This window comes from Vanessa cardui, chromosome 27, assembly GCF_905220365.1.
Source record: "Vanessa cardui chromosome 27, ilVanCard2.1, whole genome shotgun sequence".
NCBI classification, from domain to species: Eukaryota; Metazoa; Arthropoda; class Insecta; order Lepidoptera; family Nymphalidae; genus Vanessa; species Vanessa cardui.
The window spans coordinates 7,908,900-7,928,230 of NC_061149.1; the positions used below are offsets into that span (position 1 = coordinate 7,908,900).

General features: G+C 33.8%; 1 protein-coding gene across 1 annotated transcript in view; it reads right to left on the reverse strand.

Annotated features, from left to right (window-relative positions):
* The window catches only part of LOC124541141, an 80,249-nt gene extending 64,788 nt beyond the window's left edge, over window positions 1–15,461 (reverse strand). Inside the window, exons 1-2 of the mRNA XM_047118987.1 lie at window positions 15,323–15,461; window positions 5,513–5,608 (exon numbers count right to left, since the gene is read on the reverse strand). Coding sequence (XP_046974943.1) covers window positions 5,513–5,606 — 94 coding nt within the window. The 5' untranslated portion in view covers window positions 5,607–5,608; window positions 15,323–15,461. The remainder of the gene's footprint in view (window positions 1–5,512; window positions 5,609–15,322) is intronic.
* Window positions 15,462–19,331: the final 3,870 nt, after the last annotated feature.

The window sequence follows — 19,331 nt, forward strand, 5'->3', positions numbered from 1 at the left end:
TACAATTACATTTTTTCACAAGATCGTATGCACATCTAGTAAGTAATAATACTCTTTGAAAATTAAAAAAGCTTGGAGCTTTCAAATATAAAGCTATTCAACGATACTTTATATCAGACAAAGATTAATCGTTAAATCTGTTTCATTGTTTTCTCGAAACTGTTTCAAGTCTCGGACAGAATACAAATTTATTTGCGAGACACGTTCTTAGTTAATATTGATTAAATTAGCATACGCACGACGCCATTTTGTATGTGGAATATATAATGCGGCCACGGAGCATTAAACTATGTTACGTTACTTTCCATAAAACTGTACGAGCCAATTATTTAAGCCAATTTTGAAATCAATAGATTCCGAGAAGTTACTTATAAAGTCAATTGGTTTAGAGCTAAAAAACCAACAACCCGAATTGGAACTGCGCGGAATATGTTCCAAACCTTCTCCTCAAAGGGAGAGAAAGCCTCAGTCCAGCAGTGGGAATTTTAATTTTAAATTTACAGGCTGTTGTTGTTGTAAAAAAAACAATGTTATTACTATCTTTGGTTGACTTTACATGTTCTATGCACTGGGTTATATCAGCCAGACTTTTGAACAGTTGGGGTTATCATTTTCGATTTAAAAGTTTTAGATAGCAAATTTATTAGTGATAGTGTTATGTCTGTCTGTTTCATGGTTAAACCACTAAACTGTTTTTGATGCAATTAAGCAAATTTTAACCCCGGATCATTGTCTTCTTTTTAAGACACCCTTCTCCTTATCCTACCCTTCTTCCTATCTTTCACCCAGGGGTACAGTCAGCTGTTAAGGGCAGGACTTGTGCAATATATTTAATTTAATTAAATCAAATCAATTTATTCAAGAAAGTTCACAAAGAAGCGTTTTTGAATCGTCAACAATTAAATACTACCACCGTTTCGGAAAGCAGCTTCTAGCGAGAAGAAACGGCAAGAAACTCGCATAGTTGCTCTTTTTAAATAAAGAGATTTAGAATGCTGTTGTAAATGTGCAATTTGCAGTAATTAGTGTCCTATGATGGAATTTAAATGAATTTCATCCAATACCGAACCTTGCATTTCAAATGTTTGAGAATAACTACGGCGCCTCTTGGCTCTTCTCGGTAGAATCTACATTCTGAAACGATATTAGCTCTACGTATAATAGTTGTGTAAAATGACGATCCAAAGTGCCTATAAAAGCCTACCTAAATAAAGTATACTTTCGTTTTGATACATGCAAAAGCTGACGTTTGTTCTTGTTTTTTATATAATACATACCTTTACGATAAGGTAAATGGTACATTTTATGTGCCCCAATGAAAAACAATTACTTATTAATACTTTACGTCACAGAAAAAATAATAAAGGACATAACAAAAGATATGCCAAGATATACAATTATATTTATAAGAATATATATATGCATATACTATATATAGAATAAATCAGTTCTTTAATATATTTTTGAAGAGGCTATGACATTAATCCGCTCTCATCCAGCCTCGATTACGGAGGTACGACAGTGACAAACCGCGCATTTAATCCGGCTTGCGCTTAAAATATTTAAGAAAACAGCTCAAGTGTAAGAGAGCGTCCACACCTGCGACCAGACCTCGGAATTGCAGCTTAATCATCATTTGATTTAATAATTACAAGACCCTAAGTATACTCATTAGTAAATAATTTGTTACACAGCATTTTTATCTATTCTTATATATATCTTAATTAATAATTAAACTATAAATTGTATTCTTTATGCATATATAGGCTGTGGAGTGGAGGTGCCTTAAGCTAAGTGGTCACCACCGCCCATAGATAAAGATACAGTAAAAATATAAACCATTTCTAACGTCGCCAATGACTCCAATCCTAAGTTATTATGTCCTTTGTGCCACTCACCCTTTAAACCTAGCTTATTATTGCTTTTTAGTGGTTGAATATATTATATAATGAGTGAGTGGTACCTTTCCAGACGTGCTTGAACAGAGACCTACCAAGTTTCCGGTATCATTAATGTATCAAGTGAGTGAGTTACATAGTTTATTTATTGAGGAGCCTTTTGGGTCTAATAGCGAGATCCTAAGTATAAAAAACGGAAATGAAATTAAAAAAAGCAGATGTTTCTGTCAAAATGATATCAATTGAATTCAAGTACAATTTCGTACGAAGAGCCTTTGGAAAGCCTGATTGATTTCTTGCGATGAATTCACTTTTTAATGAATGTGTGTAGTCATACATGAGTCATCTTATTGTAATTGAATAACAAACATAAACATTGTTTAAAAATATGAAATATAATTACTCGTTCGCTCGTTTCAAACGTATCTGACCGCAGCATAATAAAAAGAAAGAAAATGTTTAAAAGCCTCCTAATGCTTCCATTAACGACAGCTGGGCGCTGAATTGCTGTTTATTTTTCATATTCTAATCATTTTCACATGTTATTTAGACTCTAATGTGTTCTAGGATTGATTATATAATTATAATATGATCGAGAAATCGTTTTCTCTTATAAATTTAATAACATTAATTTTAAATTAATTTATTAATTTCAGTCTACTGAAAGGTACTTCTGTAAATACAAATTGGGTTTTGGAAAAAAAGGCTATTTATTTTTATTTAATATTTCTGACAACGCCATTGTCTATAACGGTAGTGACCACCATAGAAGGCTCATGTCAATCGACCAATTTATTAAAAATCGGTTATAAGAACATCACAGAAAAAATTAATAATATTCGTGTATCGCTCGGTGTGACGAATTGATTAAATTTCACGCTCTCAATACACACTTGTCGACACACTGACTAAAAAACAATTTAACACACTCAATTAATATTTAGATCAATAGGTTTCTTATTAACTTATACACTATTTTATTTCACTATAAGTTGAAATAAAATAAATTGAAAAAAAAAACTTTTTCATTAAATAAAACGGTGACAGATATTTTTTTTTTATTTTACGCGGGAAATTGCCTGGTATCAATTTTTACAGCCACACGAATGACGTTCTGAAATCGATTTTTTTTTAAATCTGTTGCAATACAATCTATGACTTTATTAAATATACATTTTAATAATTTCTCAGTCTACTAACCCAAAAAGTGTCCACAATAATAATAATATCGATAAAAAACAATAAGTTTTTTTTCTACAACATATTTATATATATATCCGAAAAATTCGATTAATCGAGATTTTAAATTAACATGGTCATTTTTATTATTAAAGTTTCAAAAAGTTATTGATTTCTGGATATTTACCACGAGACTGAACTGTCACGTGAACAAGACATTCGTAGATAATGTCGAAATATCGAGCTGCACTGAACAAAAATAAAAAACATGGTAAATATCCCGAAATCGATAACTTTAATAATCGAGATTACTTCGATATCAAATCCATAAAATTCAATGACATGACAGTTCAGCGGGCGGCCATGTTTGACGTTTACGGGTGCGTTCAAATAATAACTCGTTGGTACGGTAAACCAATGGAACCTTATCCACTGTAAATTTATACATGAAAATATGTATATATGTAGTACTTGTTTAGGATTATTTAATTTACCCGAGCAAAGTCACGTTATCATCGAGTATATTAATAATATATATAAATGTATACTAGACTTCAATATTATACTTATAATATAACCGGAGATATTTTTTTATTTCTTCTTATTAAACATGTTTCAATTAATAATTATTATCTTTATAAAAGTAATTAGGTTGAATTTTTAGTCAGAATAAGTAGATTGATTAATGTCTGTTTTTGGGCGGTAGATGTATGTTTAAATTGATTTCTCGAATAAAGAGTATTTTAATTATCAAACTATCATAAACAGACTAATTAAGAAAATTATTATTTTAAGTTAATTAAAAACGAAATGACGTAGAACTAACGCAGAAAACGTAAATATCTGTTGAAGACATTATATTAGTTATATGTATCTTCTGATCTGAATATTTCAATCAGTTCTTCATAAATACATATGTCGTCGATTATGAATACTTATTAACTCAGACGATTTTGTTGTATATGTGAGGTGTGAACGCCGTGACATAAAGAGTCACGTGATCGGAATCGTTTGAAAGGACAACTGTCACATTCTATTAATTATTTTCGAGAGCGACGAGTCGGAAGCTAAATATTATTAGAAGAAGAGATACAGATCGGGCCGTCCAAACGGGACCGTTAATTCACGTATCTGTGATAGTTACTGCTAAAATGATATACCTACTTATAATTTGTTACTGCATATAATACAGGAATTGTTATAATTGTTATACTGTATCGTTGTACTAAATTGCCTGAGACCTATGCTTGAACCCTGTACCAGAATATCCTACTGATGACGAGCCTGCCACTGATCTATCGCAGCTGCCGTCTAATATATAAATATTGAATGTTAAATGAAAATTAAACAAAAACTTAAACTACGAGTAAGTATAAGGAAATCACCTTGAGTAGACCTGCCTAAATGTGTCTAATGTTATCTTAATTCTGCTATATATAATCTCTTAAACCTCTCCTCAAAGGAGGCTTTAGACCAAGCAAATTTACAGGCTATCACCATTTGTAATAGTTTAAATCTTGGTATAGACGAAATATTCATTTAGGAGAGAGATTGGCTGGTGTTTATGTTGATGTAAGTTATCAACCCTCAAGTGTGATTGTGGCAACCAGCTGACCACAAACGCTACGGTACCGGCGGGTCCATTAATTCAGATACACGATGATATGTAATAACACAGTGTTGTGTTACCAACGTACGTGGTTTTCCTCTTTCTGACGTCACTTCGCGGATATATATAAACTTTTTTGTTGCAACCTATTTATATGTTAGTTACATATTAAAGGTACAAAAATTTCCGGCGAAATTAAAAAGAAATGCTGACTTTAGTTATACTGTCCTTTACAGAGTCACTGCAAGGGTCAATAGGCTATTTCACAATCCAAAAAATAAAGTGTCAATTATTGTAATGAATATACTTTACAAGTTTAAAATGGTTATTTACTAACGAAATTTGAAAATAATAATTAATCTATTCAATAATCCATAAATATAAAAGCATTTTTTCAAACGTTTGTCACGTGACACAAAAGGCTCCTGATTGGTCGGGTTTGTGATGACGTCACTAACTTGTTGACCTCGTTCGCCTGCTGTATGTGGATTTTATATACCACATATTGGAATACAGGCAAATGACGTCACCAACCCCATTGAAACGGTATATTGTCAAAGTAGCGTTTTCGCGAGCTACGTTATTGTTGAACTTTTAAATTAATATTTTTCAGCAAATATGTCTACTAGAATTAAAAAAAAATCAACTTATACTTGGTTCCTTAACTAATATAAAACTAAATAAACATAATTGGTTTTAAAAACCAGTCAAATAGCATATTACATCCATCCTATGAGATCTCATCTCGAATATCGATTACATATTACGTAAATTCACCTAATTTATACTTTATACATATCACTTCGAATAAAATATACTGTCTCACCTTTGGCCGCCACCATGTGCACAGAGACAAGACACAACACCAGTTTTAAAACCACCATCTTGATATTAAAGCACTCTCCACACGGAACACTCATATCTGCAACAAAAGAAAAAACTAAATCATTAAGGAGGTACTTATTTTGGCTTACAAGCACTTTTATATCGTCACTTTACAAGATTACAGAATACCCGTTGACTTCCAAGCAAGATATATTAATTTAAATAATTGTGTCAATTAATATGATTTCATATTTTTTAAATGTTGAAAATGAGTAACTACTGAGTTTCTTGTCTCAGAATCTACTTTCTGAACCGGTAGTAGCTTCACTTGATTGTAAAATGACGATTCAGAAGTGCTTGTAAAAGCCTACTTGAATAGAGTTTATTTTGATTTTGATCTTGAACTCCTACCATAATGGTACTATTCAGTAAGATAATTCTGTAAAAGACTTATTTTATAGTTATTGCCGTCGGCTTCCTTTGCGTTTTAAGGGTTCGTATGCCACGTCTTAGGCAAAAAGCAGCCTATGTCTTCTATGAGTTTAAGTTTGCTTCATACCAAATTTCATCAAATTCGGTTCAGCGGTTTGGTCGTGAAAGAGCGTCACAGAGACAGACAGATAGAGTTTCACATTTATAATATGATTATAGATTGGGGAACCATTTATAAACGATATCCCACCGCAAAAACCTTTAGTACCTTTTTAAGGTTTTTGGGTGAAATAAGGCTTTTTTTCGACGGCCACCAAGACTCATGGGCATTCTTGGCAACCTTATCTTAAATCACTAATGTACTAAGAACCTTGGGAGGTAAATATGTAAATGTAAATATGAGACAACATCACATACATTACTCTGATCAAGTAGTAACGACGGTACCACAAACACTCAGAGCCAAGACAACATAGAAAACTAATGATAATCTATATCGACTCGGCCGGGAATCGAACCCGGGACCTCGGGGTGGCGTACTCTTGAAAACCGGTGTACACACCACTCGACCACGGAGGTCGTCCAGGTAAGATGTTACATCCCTTGTGCCCGTTACAATGGCTAACCCCCAAACCGGTTCATAACAATACCAAGTATTACTGTTTGGCGATAGATCTGCTGATCTGGTGCCCTGGTACCTGGTAATAGCTAAACACTTGTGCTTGCACAAAGCCCTACCACCAAGTAAAGGTCTGCACATTATATCTAAACTAAGCGATCACATTACAGAGTTAAATTAATAACGAATGCGTAGCTGTTCCGCGACGGTCGAGCGACCACACGCGGACCGTGTCTCTAGGATTCAGCGCAGACGCCATTGATTAAGATAATTGCTGACAGAACTAGGAAGCGTTCTCTTTATGATGCATAAAAAGTTTAACGAACGTTAGCGGTTTATAAACTAAAAAAAGGGGACAAGTGCGAGTTAAACTCGCGTAAAGAGGGTTCCGTACGATGTTATTTGTGGGCTTATTTTTTTCATTAAATATTAATCTACAAACCGATTCAACAAAACTTAACATTGGAGTTAAAAAATATGTTCTCCCACACATTCCACTTGCAAATGTAAGTTGGTACGCACAATATTGAGTGATTTACCATGTTATTTTAATATCATGGACTTCTTATAGGTTTTCCTATAATCTATAAGGAGAAAACTAATTTCTGTATTTTTTTCAAAATTTTACGTTCAGTAGTTTCGGAGATAAGGGGGGGGGAATGGTCAATTTTCGTCTATTTTCTTGAATAACTTGAAAACTGTTTATTTTAAAATTACAAAAAAATACATTTAAGATCTTCTCAACAAGACCTTTCATTTGATATGCCACACGATGCAGTTTTCAGATTTTTTTTTTTAATTTTCCCCTTCCCCCCAAAAATGACCCCCCATATACAGATTTCATCTGCTCACGTCACACCTCTGTATTTGGGTTACAAGAATTGTTATGTGTACCAAATTTCAACTTAATCAGTCTAATAGATTCGGAGATAATTGACTGTAAGCGACGGACGGACAGACACACGAGTGATCCTATAAGGGTTCCGTTTTTGTATTCAGACGAACGGAACCCTAAAAAGTAACAATAAGTTACTCGTTGAGACAAATTTACGACGGCGTATGTCGCGTTGATATATCTCAAGGCTTGTGTGTATGCTTGTTATGTAATTATGTTGGATTCATTGTACGGGAACTTATATTTTTAGTGTTGATGATAATCTGTAGATATAATTAGGTTTGTATTATTCAAATAATCGCTTTTTACTAAATGCATATGTATGTATAATTCTGCCACATGTGTATCCAACCCGCATTGGAACAGCGTGGTAGAATATGTTCCAAACCTTCTCCTCTAAGGGAGAGAAGGGCCAGCAGTGGGAAATTTACAGGCTGTTAGTATATGTAAATGTATGTAAGCTATAAAATACTAATACTTAGAGACTGTGTCGTTAACGATTATCGGTAATTGTAAAACAATAACTATCTTTTAAGAAGGCAGTTTAACGTTACGCCGCAAATAGCCAACTTTTATTATCTGTGCACTGTGAATACACCTCAGTTAAGTATTTAACTGACTTCAATAAAATAGTCGCTAAAGGCCATCATTTTTAGGGTTCCGTACTTTCAAATAAAAGAAGAAACATAAGATGAGATCACTTAATTGTCGGTTTATTTATCTGTGTTTTTCACCGAAATCAAAATCAAAGTACATTTTATTCGAGTAGGCTTTTACAAGCACTTTTAAATCGTCATTTAACAACTATATTAAGTGATGCTACCACCGGTTCGGAAAGTAGATTCTAATGAAATGAACCGGCAAGGAACTTTATACCAAATATTAAGGATTTGCACTCCCTTCGAGCTGTGGAATAATCAAACCTTTTTATTTCTCATACATTCAAAAAGGGAATAAAATCTACGGAATGCTTCTCGTTGCCTTAGAAGCATTCAATTTGTCAAATGATCAAAACAATACCACACTTGTAGCACATTTAGAAAAAAATCCAAGCTCTGTAAATATTATCTACGGAACCCTCAGGACGTAAGTTCGACTCGCACTTCTCTGTTTTTTTTTTTATTTGTACAACACGCGATATCTGCGTTGTTTTCTTATTTTTAATTGTACATACTTTGAAGGTTTCATTTATATTTGTACAATAAATTCCACTACTGGGGATGGGATACGCAATCAGGAATAGAGGATCTGACTAATTTCACTAAAATACGAAAAAAAAATTGGAATTGACAACAAAGAAATGTCATGTTACATAAATTAAGAACTTAAAAGCATTTCCTAATCACGTTCATGAAAATTTAATAAATACAGACACATATAATAAAAAATAACATACTACAAAAAGACTTATGTGTTCAAAAAAAATATATATATATTTATGTTTATTTAAAAGATGATCTTGATTCTTTTAGATATAATCTACACACTAAAATATTACGCACGGGTGTACTACCCATACTAAATGTATTATAGAATTTATTTATATACGACATCGCATTAGAAACATCTAACATTATCAGTGTTTTTTTACTATATTGTCCATGTATTATATGTAAATACATTCCTCTCGGAACACTATCTATTAAAAAAACCGCATCAAAATCCGTTGCGTAATTTTAAAGATCTAAGCATAGGGACAGACAGCAAAAGTTTGTTTTATACTATGTAATAATGATGATTAAGCACTGTCCGAAAATTTTATCAAGAAGCCTGCACGTGTGATGAAACTCATCCACAAGCGTGAAAGCGTTTGACAGATAGCAAGATTCTCAATAATGTTTTTAACAACTGTACAAGGCAGCGTCGTGTTATGGGAATAGGATACACAAACATTCAGTTATTATTTCCAAGGTCGTTAATTATGTAATATCCTCTAACGGATGCTAAGTACTTAATCTGTACGAGAAGCCATCACAATAAATCTTAAATTCCCTCCATCTTACTTGGTGGTAGGGCTTTGTACAAGCCCGTCTGGGTAGGTACCACCCACTCATCAGTCTACCGCCAAATAACAGTACTCAGTATTGTTGTGTTCCGGTTTGAAGGGTGAGTGAGCCAGTGTAACTACAGGCTCAAAGGACATAACATTTTTTTTAGTTCCCAAGGCTGGTGGCACATTGACGATGTAAGGAATAGTTAATATTTCTTACAGCGTCACTGTCTATGGGTGATGGTGACCACTAACCATCAGGTGGCCCATATGCTCGTTCGCCAATTTATACCATAAAAAAAATCTTTGCGTTTACTCCGAAATCTAAACGTCAGGTCAAAAGCTGGACTTCCAAACTGTAAATCAGTACCGGGTCCTAACTCCTAATACGCAACGCAGAGCTAGTTCTCGGGTCGACTTTACGGTATATATTTAGTCCTGACTTTTAGTGTGATGTTTAGGAAATGAACGGGATGTGACTATTACTGCTAGTAAATATACTTGTTATTACTACAGAATATCTTTTATGTTAACGAAACGTGGAGCCATAAGAGCCGAAATGGCCCAGTGGTTAGAACGCGTGCATCTTAACCGATGATTGCATTTTTAACCGTTTTAGCCCCTTAGGGGGTAGACTTCAAAAATTCGTTCGTAAAATCCGTTCTACACAATAAGGAATTTAATTGCCAAAAAAATAAATAAAATTTCAAGTTTGTAGGTGTTATGGTTTCTGAAATTTCGTGTATAATCGTGAGTCAAAATTTATACGTGCTTTATTGGGCGAATATTGCCAGAAAACCAGTCTTAGAGGATGCTATATCTCATAAGTAAAGGAATCTTTTAGCAATGGGTTGCCTACAGTGGGAGATTTACAACATATCTACATACAAACTAGACTCATCATCAATAGCGTAATAATTGATCATAGTTCCGTAGTTATAAAACTTGGTTTATGCTTTTGGAGTATATTACCTCATCCGACCACAAACGAATCTGGCGATCAATGGTTTTATATAGAAATAAAAATGTCAGCTTATAGTTTCGAGATTGTGACCGTAAAAGTCTCACGCGAACCCAATAAAGTCCCCGGAGGCCGGCGCGGCGGTGTTTACGTGCGGTATGTTTTATGACGCGTACTTAACAGAGGCAATATCCTAAAACATCAGCCCAGCCTCCGTGATGACGCTGAGGTAACTATTATTATCTGACGTTGTGTGGGCGGATTTCTCAATTGAAGTTTATCAACAAATTTGTATAGCTCTTTAATGTATACTTTTTAAATTCATATCTTTCTAGTAGCACCGATATTAAGGGCAAAAATCTTAAGGGTAAATGGACATATTTTTAATTTGCTTTACTTGTTAGAACTCATCGCAACTAGGGAGCCATTTGAGCTCACTTGTAATGTTTTCGATTCTGTTTTGATCCAATTACGACGACTCCTCTCAAAAAATTGGTGTTAGGGCTTTGTGCAAGCCCATCTGGTTAGGTATCCCATCAGCCTCATCAGCTATTCTGCTGTCAAGCTGTCATAATTGGTATTATTTCCAATTTGAACGGTGAGCTAGTGTAACTAAAGACACAAGGGGTATATCTTGTTTTCCAAAATTGGTATCGCATTGGCAAAGTAAGGGATGATAATTGTTTCTAACTTACTTCCAGATGCCTCACAAAATATTGGCAACAATATTATGTATATTCACAGTAACATTGATCACTCCGATAGAATCAGTGATTCATTGTATACGCACGAGACGTAAGCTTATGACGGCAAGTTTCCGACCCCGCAAAGTCAATAAATCCTTCTTGGGGCAAGGCATCCGTTTCTATAATAAAATTCCACGGACATTTTTATATTTGCCGTTTCTTAAATTAAAATCATTTGCAAAAAAATACATTAGCTGTGAAGGCATATTATTTACTACAAGATTACATAGATGATAAAAAAGCGTGCAGTGCTTGTTGACTTCCAGGCAGGATATATTACATACATATATAATTGTATTTAACTAACATAACTTTTTTAATTGTTGAAATAGGGTAACTTCTCAGTTTCATGCCTTATTCTTGGTAGAATCTGCATTCTGAACCGGTGGTAGCTTCAATCAACATAGTTTTGTAAAATGACTATTCAAAAGTTCTTATTTTATCTTGTATAAAGTATATTTTCATTTTGATTCAACTTTGACCGAAGGCCATAGATTCGATTTGATTGCAATAAACTATCAATCTATGAGTTGACAGTGCAGAGTCATGTAATAAACTACGTAAAAATACGGTGCTTATCGATTTAGATTCTTTGAAATATTCTTAATCAAGTGTATATGTTAAGTATTAACAGAATACTTTTTCGTATCTTGTATTACACACGTTCATAATATATGTTTCATATTATATGTTCAAGGCTGTATGGTACCTTTGAACAGGGAATGTATAAATAAAATTTTAACAAAAAGAAAAACTGACTTCAAACAAAACAGTATTTTAAAACAAATTAAAATGCACTAAAAAGTAATAAAAATAATTGCATATTTAACATATTTTCGAGAGTCCTCCTAGGTAAAATGAAATGAAAAATATTAGTCTACTTAAAAGTCGATTAACGATTATATAATGTAGTTATAGTTATTGTTATATTTGGAGCCGGTGCTGTAATCGACCTCAGTAAAAAAACTTTGCAAAAGAGCTATTCGTATGCTATGTCGTACATCATATGACATCACATCATATACACAAAATTTGATTAAAGACAGAAAGAAATTCTGCCTCAAATCGCACCCTAACTGTAAGCCGTTTAAGAGTTCCGTCAATACATAGTATAAAACAAAGTCGCTTTCTCTGTCCCTATATCTTTAAAACTACGCAACGGATTTTGATGCGGTTTTTTTCAGTAGATAGTGTAATTCAAGGGGGAGGTTTGTGTATATAATAAATGAACAATATAGTAAAGAAACACTGACAATTTTAGAAGTTTGCAATGTGATGTCGTAAATAAACAAATTCTTTAGTATATTTAGTATCAGTATTGCACCCGTGAGAAGTCGGGGCGGGTCGCTAGTTGATTATAATATTCGATTATGACAATTACATGAACATAACCACGTTCTGGAAGGTGATTCAAATATCCAAGTAACCCATAAATAAAAGATTCGACCGAGTATTGCTAACGTGCTCCTCAGAATTGTTCCGTTCCCTCCCGTTCCCTTAATTTGTCGTAGATCCTGTGCTCAGAACCTTACCAAACTTTCACCAAACTACCCTTAAAGTACATCCTTTATAATAAAAAAAGAATCATCAAAATTGGTTAACGTGATTTTGAGTTATTCACCTATTTGTCACGCATATACATAATGCAAATTTAAGATTTATGTCGTTTTCATACGGATACCATCATCGGAAAAAAATAAAAAAAAAATGGGACCCCACGGGAAGCACTACCTTTCAAACAAAAAAAAAATTATCAAAATCGGTCCACCCAGTAAAAAGTTATGAGGTAACAAACATAAAAAAAAAAAAAAAAAAAAAAAAAAAAAATTCAGACGAATTGATAACCTCCTCCTTTTTGAAGTCGGTTGAAAAGCTAATTATATATGTGTTAAATACTTATTCATATGTTCATATCCTCATTTCTGTTCTATTCTTAAACGAAATTAATCTTAATTTAACTAGGCTTTTATTTAAAATAAAATATTATTCAACTCTTATTAAACCGTCATGTTATAGTATAGAGCCGAGATGGCCCAGCGGTTAGAACGCGTGCATCTTAACCGATGACTGCGGGTTCCTACCAAGGCAAGCACCGCTGAATATAATATAAGTTTAAAGACATTTATTTCTCATAAAGAACACAAAAGTTCACTTATAATAAGAAATTACAATTATTTTTCCTGAGGGTACATTTAAAAGTCTGCCTTATGAATTGTATACACTGAGGTAAAATGTTGCGGGTAGTTATAGTACACAAAAATGTTAAGGTAGGGGTTACATTTACTTATAAATTATTTTGCACATATTCCATTATGTTTATTGATGAATTCTGTAAATGATTCATAAAACATCACGAGGAATCTTGCTTTTCATAGAAATTCTGCCACATGTGTATTCCAATAACCTGTTTCAATTTTAACAGCGTGGTGGAATATGTTCCAAACCTTCTCCTCAAAAGGAAAGGAGCCCTTAGCCCAGCAGTGGGATATTTACAGGCTGTTGTTGTTGTTGGTTTAGATTTCACTAAAAACTCATTAAAAAATTGAATACAGAGTCAAGGATACGCAATTATATTTATTTTCAGAGAATCAACACATACGATACTCTACTTTTTTGTTCACGTTATATTCTCGTTAGTAACTTAACGTTCGTTTTTTTTATGAAAAGACTGACTTAAAATATCCTACTATGAAAATGTTAAGAGGTATTAAAGTTATAAGAAGAGTTTTTTTCGACGTGACGTGCTGGTGAATGAGAGGTGGTAGAAGCGTGGTTTCCGATGCTGGGCTTTTTTCTCGTGATAGAAATACTAACAAGGAAAGTGAGTTCATGATAATTATTTAATATTAATTTATTTTTAATGCAGATGGCAAGACGATGTGGTTACTTGTGAGATGACGTCCGACAAAGAAGTTAGAAAGAAGACATACTGCGCCGACCCCAAGTAACATTTGGAATAAGGGCAGGAGGATGATAGCAATGCCCCAAATTAATTAAAAATTTTTAACGCTTTTAAGCGTGTCACTTGTAACAGGATTGGGACGCGGGATTGACGACAATACCTAGGGGTCAAGACCATTCGACATTTTATTCGATACAAGATTTTATAGATGACAAAAAAGCGTAGAGTTAATACCTGTTAACTTTCAGGCCGGATATATTACCTACATATACAATTGTATTTTAGTAATATGACAGTATTTTTTAAATGTTGAAAGAGAGTAACTACTGAGTTTCTTATCGGTTCTTCTCGGTAGAATCTACATGGTAGCTTCACTTAATTGTTAAATGACGATTCAAAAGTGTTTGTAACGGCCTACTTGAATAAAGTTTATTTTGATTCTGCAACTTTTTACATCACTAAGCCCGTAAACCACTGTGAAATTATCCAAAAATCCACTTATATGGCTGGTTTATTTCTTTTGAAAAGCCTTCGGGCTCTATCAACTTCGAGTTTCATTAAAAATCAATTACCTTTTACTGACCACGAAATTTCTCGTTTAAATTTGTGACCACCGTGAAGAATCAAACGATTCCTAATCAAGTAAAACTAAGTAAGAGTAACTCTTTTTCTATCAATAAATATATATTTAATATTGTAGAGTATCCTATTTAACGTGAACGAATTATTATTTCAAACTTTAGTATCATATAGGTATATACTTAAAACGCGCTATAGTATTTTTTGTTATTGTTATATTAGAATCTCGACTGACAATACTTTGGGTTTGGTTTGTTTTATTAATTTGTATTTAAGTGTCAGGCGCACTGTTCACGTTTTTTTATAGAAGATAACAATTTAGTTTATAGTAGTTCTACGTTATATAGTGTATTTATTTGGTCGATTGCTGTATTCAGAATGTATCTTAATACAAGGATGAGAAGTATTCTGTACAGTATTATTATTATGTGTATATTATTTTGGAACTGTATGCTAGTGTAGAAGTCAAATTGGCAGGGCTGGCATCGTAACAAAGGTGTACGAGATGCATTACGTTCGCAATTAACTCTTGTCCTTCACACCCACATGAACCAATCACCACCGAATATGGTCAACCCACGGGTGGTACCACCGAACCGTATACAACTATGAATGAGTCATCAAAGAATCCCATAATTATCAACACACGATACACAACACTTCACAGATTAAAAAAATCACACTTACCACGAAACTTTGACAGCTGAATAAACAAAATGGCGGATTTAATTCGTCTTATTGGTCGGGACGCGCGTCGCGTGCGCGTGCGTCGAAGCGACTGGTGCGTTGCCTTGAATACGTGAGCGCGTTAGGCTGTGTCCGCAGTGACGCCGTGCACTCTTACCGACGTGTAATAAAGATGAGAATGCTTTTATAAATAAACCATTGTTCAACAAAATTAGTAATACTTGAACAAGGTGAGTAATTTATTGTATTTTGTTTTTTAAATTTACTTCTAAGTAGTCACATTTCGGTAAAGTGTTTTTTTTGTTATTTTTAAATATATATATTGTTACTATTAGTAAAACGAGGCAGACTATGTAAGTTTATTTATATGATTAAATGGTTATTTATTCTCCTGTTTAGGTGATACTTATTTACGTTATGTAAGTTTTCTTCTGAATACCGAACAAGAGGAATTATATGATAGAAGAAGGAACAAAAAGTATTATTTTACAAGATTATGTTTAGTTTTAAGCGCGTTGAAGTCTTATGTATTGCAGCAAAACATCAAAAGAATACTTGATACATAATTGATTCTTGGTATTAAACTGTTAGCGTTGTATTTCAAATCTCTTGTTGGTTTAATTTTTTTTTAAATGAAATTTAAATATATATATATATCTGATAGTTTTATAAAACAATCATTTTACTAAGCCGAACATTTTGGAACAAAAAAACCCAAAGCAAGACTTGATAAAGAGGACCTAGATTTGTTCAAACCCACTTACAGGACATCCTGCTGAGCGATGGCTAAGTGGAGCACCGGGTCGCTCATGGAATTAATTGATAGACGATTACTTGACTAACTTGATTATGAGTAAATTAACAGCCTGTAAATTTTCCAATACTGAGTTACGATCTTTGCCTTCTGAAAATGCTTTAAGATTACCGATTCTAAACCATATTTTATGAATATAAATATCTTAATTACATACAAATAAAAAATTAAATGTAGTTTAATAAATCATGACCGCGTAGAAGAAAGACAAGACTGCTAGCAGCATCTCCCAGGTTTATTGCATCCTATGACATAAATACACCAACCCTCTGTCACCAGCGGCAACAATAAAACTAGGTACTATACTAAAGTATTCAAGGCGTATCCCTTACAATTTAGTTGTAGGTACATGTAAGGTTAGTTCAAAGTCAACAACAGCCTGTAAATTCCCACTGCTGGGCTAAAGGCCTCCTCTCCCTTTGAGGAGAAGGTTTTGCAACATATTCCACCACGCTGTTCCAATGCGGGTTAGTGGAATATACATGTGGCAGAATTTCTGTGAAATTCGTCACATGCAGGTTTCCTCACGATGTTTTCCTTCACCGCTGAGCACGAGATGAATTATAAAGATAAATTAAGCACTTGAATCAACGGTGCTTGCCTGGTTTTGAACCCGCAATCATCGGTTAAGATGCACGCGATCTAACCACTGGGCCATCTCGGCTCTAGGTTAGTTAGGTTAGGTTAGTGTGGAATTCTATAATTAATATCTAGATTAAGATCTAGAGTCGGTCTTTGACGTGCATGTCATCTAGATCGTTAAATATAAAGTTTAAAAATAGAATGCACTGTTTAATCAAGGCGGTTGTATTTAAAAAATGCAACGCAACAGTTGGTTTGCGTGTGCAAATGTTATCTCAGATAAAAGCGCAAATAAAAATCGTTTAAATATAAGTTTAAGTTGTGTACAACATGATTCAACTTCGTGTACATAATGCTTAGCTAATAATCAATGATGTTTAAAACTTTTATAGGAGATATTTCTTGGAGGTAGGGCTTTGTGCAAGCCCGTCTGGGTAGGTACCACACACTCATCAGTTATTCTACCGCCAAATAACAGAACTCAGTATTGTTGTGTTCCGGTTTGAAGGGTGAGTGAGCCAGTGTAACAACGAGCACTAGGGACATAACATAACATCTTAGTTCCCAAGGTTGGTGGCACATTGACTATGTAAGGAATAGTTAATATTTCTTACAGCGTCATTGTCTATGGGCGATGGTGGCCACTTTCCATCTCGTGGCCCATATGCTCGTCCGCCAACCTATACCATAAAAAATAGGAGACCAAATGTTACGTAGATGAGTGAAAGAAAGTGAGAGAAAGTGCTTGTCTTAAAATAATGTAAAACCATATGTTTAAGAGTTATGTAATAGCGTGAAATCCCTCGAAGACAGCGTGGGTATGGCTTGTTCTTACTTTATACTTTATTGTACATCACACAGAGAAATTAAAATAAATACATCATAGATTTGGCCTTAATGAAACAGGCGTACAATTTTGGCTTATCGCTTCATAGTGAGCTCTTCCAGGCGACCAACGGCGTAGGTTAGGAAAGCTCATAGAATATCTGGCTGTACTAATTATAAATAAAATAACATGAATGTTTTTAATGTCTTCTCCGGTAAACTTAGCGCCGCTGAGTTCTAGATGCAGCCACATCTTTCTTTGTTGCGTTATTCTAATACAAATATATATATGTTAAGGAGTTGATACAACTGTGTATTAGAATAAAATTGTATATTTATCTTGTCTCTGTGTCTCAGGAACGTATCGATTATTAATAGTGTGAGTGTGTGAATAGGTGAGCTATTTACTGGAATAGCTATTTCACTTCTTTTCTGTCTTGTGATAGATGACGTTATACGAACATATAACATACAAAATCTTAACTTTTATGAGATCTCAAAAAAAAAAGTTTCATAAAAGCGTACTACATATTTTTCATAAATTTAATTTACAAGTCTTATGAATAAATTAATTACCTATAATCAGTGTGTCTAAGGCTTTACACTTCAAAGCTAACATTATGAGAGTGGGCACGAAGGCTGCGTTGACTTACGCTGCGAAAGTAAAAGGTCGTAACACAATATCATTTCAATTAAAATTGAACCTTAACTATATATACTTTAAGTGGAAAATTGCTTAAATAAAACAAGATTAGGTCACTCCGATACTATGTCCAGGCACAAAATTTTTAAGGTTTTTACAAATTCTATTTTTAGGCTTCACGTCACTGAGATGAAGATTAAAAAGATAGGTAGTTAAGTATTTCATCGAATTAGTTTATGCATAAGGAGAAATAATAAGAAACAATTAATTAAGGACATCGCGTTATGAGCACACGAAATTATTATTATCTAGTCAGAAATTTAACTCATTGAAAAATAGCAAGGGCCTAATTTGTTTCCGAATGCAGTGCCCCCTACCGGCTCCAATCTAAACCAAACAGAATTGCTCTAATATATACAAAATCATCAAAATCAGCACAATCGTCCAACTAAATTCAGACAGACCTTTATTTTTTATAGGAATCAAAGTATCGTCATAATGATAGATTGTTATCTTAATTTGTCAAGAGGTCCGCTGCGCAAGTCTCGAAAAAGTAATCTCTGTCGACACGCTCGCACCGCCTTATATACTCTCTTTTGTTTTTTTTTTATTGTTTTTTGTCATTTCAATACAATATATAACAGATTACATTATACTAGTGACGTCTGCTAGACGTAATTTGATAACGTGATCACAGTATTACATAACAGATTATCATACAAACAATTTGCTCAATATCTGACCCTCACGGGTTACGTTTACGTTTGACTCACATAAACACCATCCCTCCACTGACCCCACCGTCTGCAAGGCAGACACGAAATTGCCCGAACATTGTCATTACTCCACGCATCAGTGCGTAATCAATAATAATATATGTCTGTATGTGCGCGCTAAGACTCGATGTGATCCATTTGTCATACCACACAGAGTCTGTTGAATTATTGAAATGCATTAGCCGTTAATTCATTAAATAAGGTAATCCTATTAATTATACATATTATATATAGATGTGGCACTTTAATCACATGTAAATGAAAGTATCATTAATGTTTTATTCAAAAACTAGTATTCGCCCGCGGCTTCGCTTGTCTTTTAAAATGTTGTTGACATGTGTTGGACAAAAAAGTAGCCTATGTCCTTTC